The sequence below is a fragment of the Pholcus phalangioides genome, unplaced genomic scaffold (assembly GCF_987345545.1).
Source record: "Pholcus phalangioides strain wild (caught in Gottingen) unplaced genomic scaffold, Ppha-v1.0 ptg000172l_1, whole genome shotgun sequence".
Taxonomy (NCBI): Eukaryota; Metazoa; Arthropoda; class Arachnida; order Araneae; family Pholcidae; genus Pholcus; species Pholcus phalangioides.
The window spans coordinates 3,976,548-3,993,092 of NW_028301637.1; the positions used below are offsets into that span (position 1 = coordinate 3,976,548).

Below are 16,545 nucleotides of genomic sequence, written 5' to 3' on the forward strand. Positions count from 1 at the left end.
ACAATGGTGATGAATCTCATTAAGTATGACAACAATGATTCAAATGTCACTGGGAAGAACATTTATTTACAAAGCCATGACTTAATTTTACGGTATCAGCTGATAAGACACATGAATCAAACTCAATAAAACAGATTTCTGGTGGAAAAATTAAAATGTCAAAAATATAGCAATTATAAGCTATGTGGTAAAAAGGTGCAGTTTGCATTCTCAAAATTTTATGATGCACATATATATAAACAAGATAAATAATTCATATCATTTTAAACATATTTAATACAGCTATTTCTTCAGTATACGCTTGATCTGCCTATTCTGATAATCGAGAGTCTCGTCGGCGTTATCTACCTTGGTGTTTATTCTGTCCAGCATTACGTTTTGGTCCTGGATCTCGTCGTGCAAGCCGATCGCAAGGTTCTTAAGCCGTCCAATGCCCATACTTATGTCCTCTGCAAGTACAAAGGTTCATTAATGTACATCACATGATCACTATGTATAACATTAATTGCCAACTAAATTCCATCTTAAAGCAGAGTAGTATACAGGGTTTCGATGAAACTTTTTCAACCATTCATTTAAAACATTTTTCTTGGCGCATCTAGTAAATCCCTGTAGCTTATTCACCAAAAATTGTGTTTCCTCTGAGCATGAAGCGGTAGGTTAGTGAAAATCTTTGTACTATTAATGATAAGCATTAACAGTAATGACTAGTCTGGCTAAAAAAAGACATTTAATGGTCTGCAATGAACAGAAATATTTAGAAACAGGACAAAGATTACATATATTCTTGATTTTCTATTGACGATCAAGATTTGATTTACATCCATCATTATGGTACGATTCTTCTTCGCCCCGTTGGCACAAAAAAAATAAATACTGGGTAGATCTCCAGATCTGTCCAATCTTCGGGAATGCTCTGATATCAATGTCAGATGCATCTGGTAGTAAAGTAAAATACTAATTCCTTACTGAAATGTAAAATTTTGCTTGTTGTCCGTCTATCTGTTGTTTACTGTTGCAATGGAATAGGTGTGTGCAATAAATTTTCATTTCGAAAGTGGCAAAATTGCTACAATGTCAAATAATTCAAAATGTGTAAGATGGTTTGTTTCTGTCGAATGTGTTTTAGAGATTTGGGATATTTCAAGATGATAGACAGGATGTTAAGTATGGTGGCAGAACTCTGCATCCCATCCTTGCATTAGCTGAACTGGCTCAAATTTAGAATCTGCTCAAGCTGCATTGACTCACTTGGAATTTATTCCTGATGGGCTAACAGTGAATGGAACATTCTACATGGGCAGTGGCATTGTAGCCAAGGGTGTAGCCACAGTATTTTTTGAAAATGTTATGTACAGTGGTCGGATTGCAAATTTTGGTGAACTGAAAGCACATCTACATCATTACCATGACATACTCGAATCTGTTTTTGAACAAGCATTTATGCATCTGGCAGCCAGAACACAGTGGGCAACATATTTAAAATTTCTTGAATAAGTTGTAGTTGTCATGATTGCACCCTCCCCTTAATGTATTAATTCGAAAAAAAAAAAAATCCCACTTCATACACACGTAAATCAGAAGATAACTTGCTCTGAGTTCATGTCATGCCATAACATGCTTTTCGATTTTTTGGTTCTTTTTTAAAATTTGAACCTATCATAAGCTTGGCTGGGTGTAGGGCCATAACTAGAGCTGGGGCAACCAGGACATTGCCCCTGAGCTGAATGGTGCCTCACAAAATTGATGTGAGGGCCTTGAGTTAGAAGTAAAAAATTACCAGTTGGTGAATCATAAAAAATGGCCATATAGATACGAGGCAGCTTATGTGAAGGGGGTGTGTCTGATGTGTTTCTTTGAAGAATAATTTTTAATGTCTGATAAATTTATATGATGAAAGCATTTAAATAAATTGAAAGTTTAAATGCGGCACAACTGAAGTATTTCCTTATACGATACAATGTATTATTTTTTTTTATCTATCATGCTTTGTCGGCATAGCTGTTTGTTCAAATGACTTCATTTTTGTGATGTTTCTATGAATTATGAAATCATACGATGCAAATTAAGTTATAATTTTGTTTTGACTATCGTTTTCATTCTGTGAGTGAATTTCCCATGTGGGAATGGATGAATACAGCATTGTCTATTTTATATTTTTAAGTATTTCCCCCCCCCCCTTTGCCGTACAAAATTTCATTGCTACAGGAATATTCATGCAAATTTTCAAGTCATTCTGACCACCGATTCTTTTTTTACAGTGTTTCGAAATCAGAACTTTAGTTGTAATCACCCTGTGTATCGTACATCATTGCTAATTAATCTGCATTAATTATGCTTCATTAAATACATTGTATTCGCCTAGTTTTTCGAAATAGCGTCCTAATTAAGCATACTGAAAGAGTAACTAGGAAAAACATCTTTATTATAGGGTTAGTAAGAATTCTCAAACACAAAATAATTCCTTAAGTTAAGCAAAAAAAATTACTTCGCAAAATTGGATTTTTTTTTAAATGTAAGAAATATTTCTAAATTAATTAATATGGGAATAGTGTTAATTACATTAGTAAACATTTTATTTTAATTAATTATTAGAAGTTTGAATGGTTTTTCAGAAATTTTGTTGTTTTAACATAAATGTTATTAAAACCCAAAAACACTTTTTTGGGGGTTTTCTTTCTTTTTTTTTTTTTTTTTAAAAAAACAGTTTTTTTTTACCAACCCTGGTTATGTAGCTATTATACCCACACAAAATTTTAAATATTTGAAAGAGTATTTGTCAGGTTTTCAACCAAAAAAGCAGGATTTACAGGATTTTTATCTTTTGAAGACTGACTGGTCTCTGGAAATAACAATGCAGCTGTTATTCGACACTTTATGGCGTACAGAAAAACAAAAAAAAAAAAACAGTGTGACACTACCCCACCCTGTGCCGAACGTGCCACCAATGGATTACTTTTTTGGTTGCAAAGCTGGAAGGACAGTGTTTCAATTAGAGATGGGACAAATATTCGGCTGCTATTCAGTATTCTGCCGATTCAGCCCTTTTAATCTGTAAATCTAAGCACAACAAACTAATTAAAAAAAATTATATTAGCTGGAATTTTCCACAAAAATGTAAAATTTACTAATCATATTCTATTGTGTGTATAGACCTTTCTGTGAAAGAGGTTATGCCAGGATGAATTTCTAGGATAAGGAGAACTTGAAACTGAAAACATAGAATCTCACTAATAATAAGGTAGAAGTAAGCACGGATTACACAAGTTCGCTAACGGCCATATTCACAGACAGTTTAAACTATAACCGCAGGTGAAAGGATTGGAGATCGAAACAGATTGCTTATGTCGATCTCTAATCCTTTAACCTGCAATTGTAGTTAAACTGTCTATGTCAATGCAGCCATAACTGAAAGAAATACCCAGACAAGATACTAATATGTATTGAGCTACTGAAAGATTCAAATGAGACAAAGAATAAGTAAATAATTTTGTGATGCATTACTAGTTGAGAATAGATAATGATTGACATTTTTTTAATTAGATGCAAAATTGTAACAAGTGTTGAAAAAAAAGATTCTGTAAGTAATATTGAAATACAATGCCATAGGTAGGCTGACCATATTTCATTGAGAGAAACACGAGACATTGAAATTGCAAATACAGGACATCACCAAAAATTATGCCAAAAGTAAAAACAAAGTTGCCAAATATTGCTGAAATTACAAAAAACCCCAATGGCTGGAAATGAAGCATTAAATGCAAATTGCAGTGAATTAAAATGAATTCCACGAAATAAAACGTTCACCAGGACAAATGTGGGAGATTAATATTCTTATTTATAGTTGTATAATATAGTTGTACAAGTTGAAAAATAATTTCAATTTCAATAAAGAATAAAATTTCAAGCAGGCTTCCTGTAAAGAATGGGAAAAACCGGAACACTTGCCAAAAAGTCAGGATGGCCAGAAAAAAAAAACTGGACTGTCCCGGTAAATACATCATTGGTAAATTTGATTGTCAGCAAATCATGGTAATAAAAATCTTTGAATTACCAGTTTTTTAAATATTTTTAAATAAATTGCATACTTAAAATTCATTATCAATCATTTGGAATTACCAATAATTTTATTTGGAATTACCAATAATTTTATTTGGAATTACCAATAATTTTATTTCAATTAAAAACAATTTTATTTATAATTATGATGAATTTTGAGAAGATTAATATTCGGTATTCGGCCAAATCACTATTTGTCCCATCCCTGGCTTTAATGATATCAAGACAATCTCCAAAATAACATTATGAGATAGCTACAAAGCACTCAGCAAGCTCTTTGACCAAATAATAAATAACCAATACATAATTTCACAAGGATCATATGTATAGAATGATCTGTAATACAAACTTGTTTACTTTACACGCTTAGTGTTTCTTTTATAAGCTCACTTTTGTAACATTTCAGCGAGACTATGTATGTTGAATTGATGTTGTTGATAACAATATGGGCACATTTCTATATTTTGATATCCTGTCTTGTATTTATCAAAAACAGACAGTATACCACAATTCAAGATGGTTAAGGTTATAAAGAAGTTTTGTTTGTTATGCCTCACCTAAATTTCGATCCAATTTCTGTTCGAAACCTCCAGCCGGGTTCAACTTCGGTAAACTGACGGGAGCAGGTTGGATGAAATCGAACTCGTCTTCATATTCCAAATCCCTCGTTCGCAACGCAGCATGTGGCATCTCTGTGAATTCACCTTGAGTAGTTTTCAGAGAGCTGATAGTGTCATGGAGTCCGCCGCTCTGGGAACGGGTCGGACCAGAGGATATTGAAACATTTTTCGCCGGCTCAGTAACACTGCCCCGTTTGAAAAAGGTCTTGATACCTCCGAACATGCTCTGCGAAAATAAATCACAATAAAATATTTCGATATAATTTGTGCAAGCACCATGTTTGAAAATTCAGTGGAATTTGAATGAGCTGGGTGGGGGGAAGTGAGCGTAATTACATTAAATTTTTTTTATATGGAAAATATGTAAACAAAACATAGTACAGTCAATGCTCATTATAATGACCCTCATCATTCTGTCTGAAAGTGGATGTTACATAGAAAAATGTAACAAGATGTTACAAGAAAATTTAATAAAGTTGTAGAAAGAAAAATATTAGGATGGTCATTATATACGAAAAAATTGTAGCTTATCGTATTCGTCGCTATCACACATGGTTATAATCCGAGAGTCAACTGTTTGCATGTCACTAAAATGCCTGACAGCTTTTCTTCCATTTACAGCACAAAGGAATACAGAAGATGGACAAAGTTTTGTCTGGTAACGAGTACTGTCCGTTAACAGATAGTGGAATATATTGAGGCTCATATCAACATAATTCCAAAAGTGTCTGTTATGCGAGACTCCACTGTATCCATAATTTTTATGCAAGCCAGTTTAGTTTCCAAAAATGCACCGCCTTTTACCCTGCGATCTCTGTTGAATGAGACGTCTTGAGACAGCCACCTACTGGTATTAAATCATGCATGAACCTTGTAAACATTCCTCTGGGGAATTTCTAATGAATTGATACATGGCGGAATGTGTTGAGCATGAATATGCATGCCCTAACGTAATTATTATGCCATAGTTATGTGCGTTTCGAGTTGGGAAAAGAGCTGCTATCTGCCCCCTATATTTGAAGTGAAAGTAGCAGGTGCCCATGGGTAAATATACGGGGCCCTGCAGCATCAAAGATGTGTTTGGTGACCTATATGCATGTGTATTGACATCATTATCATTGTGCCCCACCCCTGGACCAAGGCCATCTTCGCTATGATTTTGGACCATTTTTATTTAAAAAATAATACTTTGCTCCAAAACGATAGTGGTAGCTGTCATTTTTTAAAATTACTCGTCAAGCTCTAAATTGCACAAATTCAACGGGAAAATATAATCATTGAATAACTGTCGTTTATTTTTCTATAGTGGCATCTGAGGTAGAAAAACTTTCAGCTGTTACAGTGGCTAAGTGCTGTGAAATTTCTGAATTTGCTATAGAAAAATACATGACTTTTATTCAATGACTAAATTTTCCCGTTTAATTTGAGTACTTTGGGGCCTGACAAATAAAAAAAGATACTCTAGATCATAGTTTCCCAACCTTTTTGTCCCAACGCCTCTTCTTCAGAAATGTTTTTCTCCCATCGCCCTCAACACAATCTAACCCATAGGATCCTATGTTACATCCGTAGCTTCTACCGCCCCCCCGGAACATTCCATAAACGCCCACATTGGGAATCACTGCTCTAGATGGACTCAGTTGATAAGAATCAAATATTTTTCACGTTTGTTGCACATGGTCAAATTGCTGTTTTGTCTGTTAATATGGAACATTTTTTGATTTTGTCTTAGCGAGTGTCAACAGTACAATGCTTTTTCTAACTTTTTCAGAACTTAACTATGGTCCTTCAAGTACAAGATGGGACTTGGCTACGTCACACTCGACAATTCTATTCATTTAGGTAAAGCAATTTGTGCATTGAGAATTGCTCATCAGCAACTGAGCTTTCACTTGAAAAAAAATACAATCATTTTTGACGTGACATTATCAAGTCTCATCTTGCTTTTCGAGGACTATCATGATCAACATATAATAGAGCAAAGCTCCTTGGCTGGGATCTATGGCAGATCCGTAGACTTTCTATGGGTCCTTTTATGGGGAATTGATAGCATGAAAAAAATATATATATTATTTGTGTGCATCTATCAAACATGTTGATTTAGGCAAACGTAAAATCTGGAAATTTTAGGATCCGATATCAATTTTTGTTAGGTGCAAAGCCCCAATTACAGAGAATTTATGGAATTGTGAACAAATTTGCAGATACAAATACTACAGACATGAAGCTTATGGGGGGAGGGGGGGGTGGTCGGAAATCAAAGTGAAAGGGTGAGTCTCCAGAAGGACCTGAATATGATTGCAGAGTGGGCTAACTCTCTTCTTCTTTCGAACTGACAGTGGTCAAAGATATAGACGGGCCAAAAGTTTATTATGGCGTGTGGAAGAAGTAATATGTAAGGTATGCTACTATTTAAATATGCAAACGACTGCAGCATGACCTTTAGCGGTGATAGAATCCATCTATTATTGCAGATATAAATTCGATAGGAATGATCTATGGAAAACCTCAGAGAAAGTTGATGCCATATTAAATGCTCTAGTACCTAAGAATGTGTCCGAACTGAGTAGTTTCCTGGGATTAATTCAGTATTATGGGAAATTTTGTCCACCTTTGTCGACAATAATTGCACCTTTGAATAATTTGCTATGTAAGGATAGTGAATTTATATGAAATCAAAAATGTCAAACTGCATATGGGCTCTTGAAACGAGAGATAGCTTCAGATCGAATTTTAACTCATTATGGCATTAAATTGCCTCGTGTTACAGACATGCTTTATCGGTTGACATTGGCGCCGTACTCAGTCATTAAATGCTGGATGGTTCAGAAAGACCCATAAAGTTTGCATCACATGCACTTTCAAGGACTGAAATGAAATATTCTCAGATTGACAGAGGAGTGTTGAGTATAGTATGAGGTGTAAAAAAATTCTGCCATTATTTGTTTGGGAGGCATTTCTTTCTAATAACGGACCATCAGCTCTTAGTGTCAATATTCTCTCCACACAAAAGCTTACCTGTACTCTCTGCAACATGAATGTTGCATTATGCTATGTTTTTACAAGCATTTAATTATACGATTCAGTATCGAAACACCAGTGATCATGGGAACGCTGATGCCTTTTCGCGACTACCTGTAGAGTCTCAAGAGGACAGTTATAATGAAGTTGACTGTTTTAATGTAATGCAGATTGAAACTGTGCCTCTGACTGCTCAAGAAATTTCTAGGACTACCCAACATGACAAATCTCTTTCTGAACTGTATCACTGCACTGCTTGCTTAAAGGGACTGAACTACCCGCACTTTGGAAGGGAAAAGAGATTAATTTTTGTTGCAACATGGATGTATTTTATGTGTAAATAGGGTCATTATTCCACAAAAATTTAGGCAGAAAGTTCTTGAATAACTACATGTAAGCCATTCTGGTGTAATCAAAATGAAGGCTTTAGCACGAAGTCATTGCTTTTGGCCTGGTATAGACAGATATCGAGATTTTTGTATCCAATTGTGAATCTTGTCAGAAAAAGAAGAAAACAACCACCAAAAGTTTTGAGACATCCCTGGGAATGACCAAATGGTACTTGGCAATGAATACACATCGATTACGCAGGTCCATATTTTAGAAAAATGTTTCTTGTAATTTGTGATGCCTATTTCAAGTTGACTGAAATCATTATAACACGAAACATAACTGCTAGTACCACTGTATCACAACTTCGTAAATTGTATGCTCAGTTTGGTTTGCATCAAACTTTGGTTTCCAATAATGGAACAAATTTCACGAGCATGGAGTTTCAGGAATTTCCCAAGTCAAATACGTAGTATCAGCTTCTTACCATCCGGCTACGAATGGTCAGGTTGAAAGAATGGTCCAGTCATTAAAGTATTTGATAAAATTTACCTTTCTAATGGAATCGGATCTACGTAAGAGATTGCAACAATTTTTACTGATGTATAGAATAACACCACATTCATTAACTGGGGGAAAGCATAGTATGTTGTTTTTGAAAAGATAGATTCACACCAGATTGAACTTGATGCATCCTGATGTGATAGGGAGTGTGCAGAGAAAACAAGAATCACTCATGCATTCCATCGTGCATTTGCAGCAGGAGAAAAAGTTGTTAGGAACTATCGTGGTGTTGAGAAATGGAAGTTTGGAACTGTACTGAACAAAGATGGTACCCTGTCATACAGCCTGCAAGTGGAACCTGAAATCTGGAGATGCCATTTCAACCAAATACAGAGAAGCTTTGAAGGACGAGAGAATATTCGAGATGTGCCTCCTCTTGCCACTTCGGGAGAACAGTCAATGGCTACTTGTAGTAATAATGATCAGTTTTGTTTTTCAGGTTCTTACACTGGTATTGACAGCCGACCTGAAGCAGAGGATCAGCCACACACAGCTGAGGACGAGAAGTTGGAAATGAGACTGGTGATGTTGTGTCATCGGGTGTCGAACCGACGCTACCTGCCCACCCTGTGCATCATAGGTCCACCCGAAAAAGAAAACCTCCAGACTGACTTGGCTTATGGTGACATTTGCAATGCTAAGAAAGGGAGGAGATGTTATGTATGTGGTTCCTTTATTGTTGGACAGATGGCACCCCCAAGGCAGAATATGCCAAAATCCGCAACGTACAACTCAGAACAATTAGCGCTACTGCAGAACTATCTGGAAGTATTTTAAGAAAAAGTGCAAGAAAATACTATTACAGGGATTTTTACCGCAGAACATTTCCAGTCAGCCGAGGGTTCATTGCAGAACAATGCAAAACATTCTGCTTTCGGGGATGGCACTACCATGCCATTGTTGTATCACGGCTATTGGACGTTTAGTCAGTTCGCACCGCGTCATTGCTATGACAGTATCTGTGCAATCGTTAGTCTGTTATCATATATTTGCGCATGTCTGTAATCAAATTATTGTAATTAATTGTACCAATAAAAAAATAGAAAACACACTTCAGTCATATTCCCTGACACCTGCACTCTTCCAATGTAAACAACATAGGCCTACTCAAAAAAATCAAGCCTCTCTTCATAGCTTAAGCCCTGTGTGCCAATAAGAGCATGCGTGGCTCTTCTCTGCACCCCCCCCCCCCCAACCCAGTTGATGTCCCACTGTGAGTACAGTTTCCAAAACTTGATTGCATACTCCCATCCAGGACAAACTAGGCCGCAGAAAAAGAAATTTTTTAGGGAAAAATGGATGGAAGATAAATCACTGTTTCTACAATTATTCAGAAACAAAAAATTCTCTGAAGGTAGTAAAAACCATGGGCGGCAAAAACTATGGGAAAAATATGTTTTTACCAAGATGGTAAAACCATCAAAGGTAAATACAGTGCCAATCCTGCCAGGTGGCACTAGTAGCGCGGGCAATTCAAATGGCTAACAGCATCTTCTCTCTTTGTCTAACATTTGAAATAGCCTCATTTCGTTTTTTAAAGGGGTGTTGTCTTGTCATTAGGATATTATCTGGATTATACAGCATAGTCAGGTTGTATTTTCCCCCTGATATATTTCTTATTATTTTTTGCAACTTCCATCTTTAGTCTCATAAATATTATTATTTTAGTTTATTATTACGTATTTTAAAGAGTCTGGAGACCCACAGTGATTTATGCCCTGATCGATTTATTTACTTCAAAGAGAGTCTGGGTTTTATACAGAGAATATTTACTATTATTTATAATATTGTTGCTTTCTGCTTTTCTTATGTTTTCTATGCTGGTGATTTTTATTTTTGGCGTCCACAATCAGTCAGGACCTTGGTGGCTTTTCGTCAGCTGTCAAACCTGTTTAGAGCCATAAAAAAGTCGCCAAGCATATCTGGATTTTACTGCATTTTTTTCCCATTTACTGTAACTCTACAGATACATACCTTAATGGAATTGATATGCTTTTGACTGATGCGCATAGTGCTGCTGATGTCATCGAGATTTCTCTCTACGTTCTCCAACTGCTCTCTTTGCTTCACCAATTCCTAGGAAAAAAAGTTTCAACATATGAAAAATTATTATGATGGAATATTATCTTCGGCACACATTGTTTTATGTGAATTCACAGGGTTTCCATCATTCAAAATTATTCTGCAGACTTTTTTTAACAATGAGCTATTTACTTCCAATACTCACGAGAAAAAAGATAAGAGAGAAAGTGAAGGTGTTGACAGCTGGCTGATACGAAGATTTGAATTAAAGAAAGAAAGAAAATCCCCCCAAAGTAGAATGTGCTGAAATCTGCAACATACGTCGACGAACAATTATCATGACTACTAAACCACACATGCACCTCGTCCATATTCCTCTGCAGAACTTCTAACGAATTGGTACATGTGGGAATGTACGTATAGTGAAACCTGACGTGAAGTTTGTTTCTGTGTAATGCTTGTTATGTGTCGTGCTGCCATCTGCCACCAGTTTTTCTAACTGCTAGTCGAGTGTAATGATTGAATAATTTATCGTTGTAGGCCTGTTGCTCTCTGTGGCCTGACTTAATAGGGAGATCGGCTCGCATTTGCGCCTCGAAGTTGGGAACCACAGGAAACCAACTTCAGCCGACCACCACTGCGGTGACGGTGGGATTCGAACCCGGATCCCTGTGATGAGAGTCCATCATTATGACCACTCGACCACCACAGCGGCAATTACCACTACTGCAGAACAATTTGGAAGAATTAAAAATGTATGGGGATTTTTAGCGCAGAACAATTTCCAGTCAGCCGAGGGCTCATCGCAGAACAGTGATAAACATTCAACTGTCTCTGCAAGGAATTTGACCAGATATATTATTTTGTGCAATATTATTTTCCCTCCATGATAATATGTAAATTAGATACTGAGTTGTTTAGTGCTGTGGGTTCGTCTTTGTGAATGGTTCTTGTCAAGATGCATGATGGGAGTGTGCTCAGATAAATACCGGATACTCAGTGAGATGCGTCGCAATTCTAGCTCCTTCGAAGCAGTTATCTAGTCATAATGGTGTTTCATCCTTTTGAGGTATACACCAGGTGATCTCTCAATAATAGTGATGTACTGAAAGTGGAACAGTGTGCTTGGCACCGCCTGGAACTCTTTAGCAGCTCTATGGTCTGATCGGTGGCCTGGTAACATCTTATGTGGTTCAATGTCGTATTGATTTCGTCTTCATCTCAATAGGTTGACCAGTAGCTTGTCTGGCTACCTCCAGACCTGCCTCAGTATCAGCCTGATCTCGCCCTCAAAGCTGTGGTTGACCAGTAGCTTGACTGTATACCTCATAGTGCGAATCAACGCTATCCTGGTTTGGGTATCTCTCCGTTTGGCATGTAAAAGACTAATCGACTGACCGAAACAAAGATCTCGGACTGTCTTCAAATTGACTGCGGCGCCAGACTCCGATCTAGTAATATGAACAATGTGATAGAAAGGGCGTATTTCCGGTCGTCTTGATAAGTGGTGAGAGCGTTGTAATTATGGTTTCTGTAAAATAAAACATGTTGAAAGAAAGTTTGTTTCTTCTTTACCTGGGGAGTGATCATCACCATCACACCTTTACATTTCAAAACCCCCTCCGGTTATTAGTAAAGGAGGAGGAGGAGGATAGAGAAAATGTGCAGACATCTCTTCCTCTACCCTATGCACTTTTTTCTTCCTAGTCGTAATTCTTGTAACTCGTACCTCTCTGCTTCACTATGAGCGCAGCCTTAGAGATTGTATGCACTGAACAGGACCATACATGGACAGCTAGGCCAAAGCTCACAATTGCTGACACTGCCACCACATGGCGACTTATCTGAGGATGATGTCATTCTTCGCTATTCATACAAAGGTTTCAACAAAATGACTGTCCACATACAGTCCCGTTCAGTGTATTCAAGCTATAAGACGAGTTTCATTGCTGTGGTCTAGCATGTTCATCCAACAAGTGAGAGGACGCGAGTTCGATTCTCCACACAGGCAGTTGAATTTTCTTTCCTGGATTCATCTTTGTATCAGCCAGCTGTTGAAACCTTCGAATCAAGTTCGGTTTGTGGTCCATAGCAGAATAATCCCTGGCTGTTAGGTGAATTTGTACAACCCATCTTGGAAGGTCCTACAAATCACATTTGGGTCACGACTCATAGTTCAACCCGATAAACCCATCTTGGAAGCTCTTACAAATCAGAGGTTCGGGTTGTGACCCATAGCCCAAGAATCCCTGTTTTTAAGTGAATTTGTACAACCCATCTTGGAAGCTTTTACAAATCACGTTTGGGTCATGATCAACAGCTCACAAGCCTCTGACTGTTAGTGGGTTTGAACAACTCATCTTGGGAGCCCTGATAAATCAGAGGTTTGGTCGTGACCCGTAGATCAAGAATCACAACTAATCTTGGAAGCTCTTGAAAATTAAGTTTGGGTCATGAAGCATAGCTCAAGAATCCGCAGCTATTAGTAGATATAAACGACTCATCTTGGAAGCCTCCGTGAATCAAAGGTTTGGGTCATGACCTATAGCTTAAGAATGTCTGCTTGTAAGTGTACATTTATACAACCCATCTTGGAAGCTTCAGATGTTTTGTCGTGACCCATAGCTCAAGAATCCTTGGCTGCGTGTAAGACCCATCTCAAAAGCCCCAGCGAATCAGGTTAGGGTCATGACTTATAGGTCAAAAACTCAGCTGCAAATGGAATTGTACGACCAGTCTTGCAAGCCCCTGCGAATAAAGTTTGCGTCATGATCCATAGCTCAAAACCCCAAAATTATTCAGTCATTACACTTCAATCATAGTGAGCAAAATTGGTGGCATATGGCAGCATTACACAGAAACAAACTTCACGTGAGATTCACAACACATACATTCTTTTCTAACATATACCAATTTGTTAGAAGTTCCACAGAGGAATATGGACGCGGTGCATGTAATGGTTTAGTAGCTCAAAACCCTGGCTGTTGGTAGCTTCAAACTAAGTGCGGATCCAGAGGAGGGGGGGGGGCGGCAATTGCCCCCTCCCAAAAGACAAATAATATAAGAGTAGAAATTTGTGTGTCTTGTAAAATATGGAATGATCCAATGCACTCAGAGCTGTAACTAGGATTTTCACATTATTTTTCTGCCAGGGACAAACATGCATTCGAAGCCAAAGATGTCTGCCTCCACTCCAATCACAGGTGAAAAGATGTCTGCTTCCGCTCCATTTGCAGCTGAGCATATCTGTCTCCGCTCTATTCACAGCCGAAGATATCTGCCTCTGCTCTATTCACAGCCGAAGATATCTGCCTCCACTCCATTAGTAGCTGAAGATGTCTGCCTTTGCTCAGGAACTGATCCAGAGGTGGGGGGGGAGGGAGAGATAGGAACGAGTACCCTTCCAAGAGCCAAATAATATGGAATATAATTGCCTATTCCCCCACGGTATGGGACAAAACAATGCAATTGCATAAATCGCCCCTCCCAACACATCGTCCTGAATACACGCCTGCTTTGAACGACCCATCTGGGAAGTCCCTGCGACCCACAGCTGAAGAACCCTGTCTCTGTGGATTTACTCTACTAGTTGGTGAACCACAATTCATTTCGAAATGCTCTCAAGAACTATATATAATATGGGGAAAACATAGGCGGAGATAGACTTGGAAGTCTGGGGGGGGGGGCACGATGATGATGATGATGTCAGTCCATCTATACATATATGCATTAGATCAGTCGACTTCACTTTGGTGCTGGGGGGGGGATGCCCCCCAGTATCTCCGCCCATGGGGGGAAAAGTACCGAGAGGTTTGCTTACCTCAGCCGTAGCGACGCCAACTTGTTCAGATTCATGTAGGAGACCGAGGGAGGTATTGGTACTTTGCAAAGTCCTCTCCTCGATGCGTCGACGTTCTTCTTGGAGGTACCTCTGCCTGACGTTGCTGTCAACCTCGCTGTTGCTGTCATTACCGCCAAATATATAACCGGAGGTACCTTGTTGAGGATGGTTGAGGAAGTCCTCGTCGGTGACCTCATCGTCATCTAGGAATGGGTTGGTACCACTTTTGGAAGTCATGATGGTGCCCTCTACTTTCCTGTTCTTCAATTTAATACTTGCCAGTGAATCTCGGAAGAAGGAATTAATGCCACGAAGAGATAAAGAAAATCACATCTATCCTTAATACATTTGCCACTAATCTTTCCATGTTAGTCTGTGTGTGACCTACTAAATACACTCCATCTATCTTTCTCTGGCGTAACTTCCTCCGCTAATAAATTTTTATTAATTGATTGATTCCATTGCCTCCGTGAAAACACTGACGTCACGTCTTGTTGACGATCTGCTGCAGCATTAGTCTTAGTCGTAGTAGTAGTAGTTGCGTTAAAGAGGTGGTTTTTGTTAATTATGACGTCATCAAAAGCGGCCATTTACGGTCCTCAAGTATTATGATTGCATGACCATATTTTATTCCAATAAATATGGACATTGCGGAGACGATGGAAAAAATTGTCAATATTTCCTGAAATCATTGGATAATCGAATCATGAAGCAGCACTAAGAATTGCAGTGGATTAAGAGAAATTCTACGAAAATAAACAGTGTGTCACAAAAGTATGTACACGCATTCGATAAGACAAGATTCCTCGAAAGACTGGTTATTTTTGATGATGATTACAAGGAAGAAAATTCATCGCTGCCCCCCACGGGGATTCGAACTCCGGTCTCTCGTTTGCTGGACGAGTGCTTTACCAACTAAGGTATGGAAACAGATAGGATATTTCTCCCTTGAAGCGTATCCATTGGAATGCCATCCAGGGCCGTCTTAAGAGTATTATGGGCCCCCGGGCCAACTGATTTTTCTGTGGCCCTACCAAACAACTTCTCGAAAATTTCAACCAGATCTCATTTTTGTGAGGCCCCTCTTCACTTGAGACCTCCGGGCCGTGCCCAGGTGGGCCCATGTCTTAAGACGGCACTGGCGCCATCCACGTACGGAGCCATTAAACATACTCTCCAAGGAACAAATATTGGACTTGTTTCCATAGCTTAGTCGGTAGAGCACTCGTCTTACAAACGAGAGACCGGGGTTCGAGTCCCTGTGGGGACAGAGATGAATTTTCTTCTTTGTTATCATCATCTCCAAAAATAACCAGTCCTTCGGAGAAATCTTATATCAACAAGTACAAAGGACATTTCTACATACATTCGACAAGAACGGATTTTTTTTTCTGGTGCGCCAAATAATTTGCAAAAAAAAATCGTGATAACTCCTGCCTGTGTGTGAGAAAAACAACCAATATAATTTATGTTACAAAATTTCACTCTGCACAAGCTTCTCAGCAAAAGAATATTTTGAACAAAATATTGATGTTTAATATGAATAAAGATGACAATCACCAGCTCAATTTCGAAAAAACACATAACACTTCAAATTTACAGGAAATTTTTCATAGCTCTCTATTTTTTCCAGAAAGATTTTGGTAGATCTTTCAAACTGAAGGGAGAAAAGAACCAGTTTAAGAAAAGCTTTACAAAACAATTATAATAAAAAGCACATATCGAGAATTTTTTCCCCTGAATGTGTCATCATAGCTATTAGGAAAAAAAACGGTCCAGCAGAATTGAGATATAGCAACCTTACAGTTTTATTTCTGTCTCTAGTAATCACGCATTTTATTGTTACGGCGAGTATTGCAAAATGAAACCGACCAAAAATTATTGTAGACGGCGAACCAGTAAAAAAAATGATTTGTATTCTTAAAGCAACAATATTCTTTTGAAAAATTCTTTAGACCAGTGTTTCCCAACCGGTGTGCCCTGGCACCCTAAGTGCCGCAAGATATTATGGAGATAAATAAAAAACATAGGACAGTACACGTCTTAAAATTTTTTAAGTCGCCATCTGGTGGCAGTGTCAGCAATGTG

The 16,545-nt window shown here is 38.1% G+C and overlaps 1 protein-coding gene and 1 non-coding gene across 2 annotated transcripts; one reads left to right on the forward strand and one right to left on the reverse strand.

Moving 5' to 3' along the window:
• Positions 1–46: 46 nt before the first annotated feature.
• Snap29 (Synaptosomal-associated protein 29kDa) lies at positions 47–14,972 on the reverse strand. Its single transcript, XM_089255926.1, has 4 exons — positions 14,437–14,972; positions 10,569–10,670; positions 4,617–4,905; positions 47–449 (listed from the first exon to the last, which is right to left on the reverse strand). Exons 1-4 carry the CDS (start codon positions 14,692–14,694, stop codon positions 283–285), a joined length of 816 nt encoding a protein of 271 aa, XP_089112052.1. The 5' UTR covers positions 14,695–14,972; the 3' UTR covers positions 47–282.
• Positions 14,973–15,655: 683 nt separating this feature from the next.
• TRNAV-UAC (transfer RNA valine (anticodon UAC)) lies at positions 15,656–15,727 on the forward strand. The gene has a single exon. It is a non-coding gene; the product is annotated as a tRNA-Val (tRNA).
• Positions 15,728–16,545: the final 818 nt, after the last annotated feature.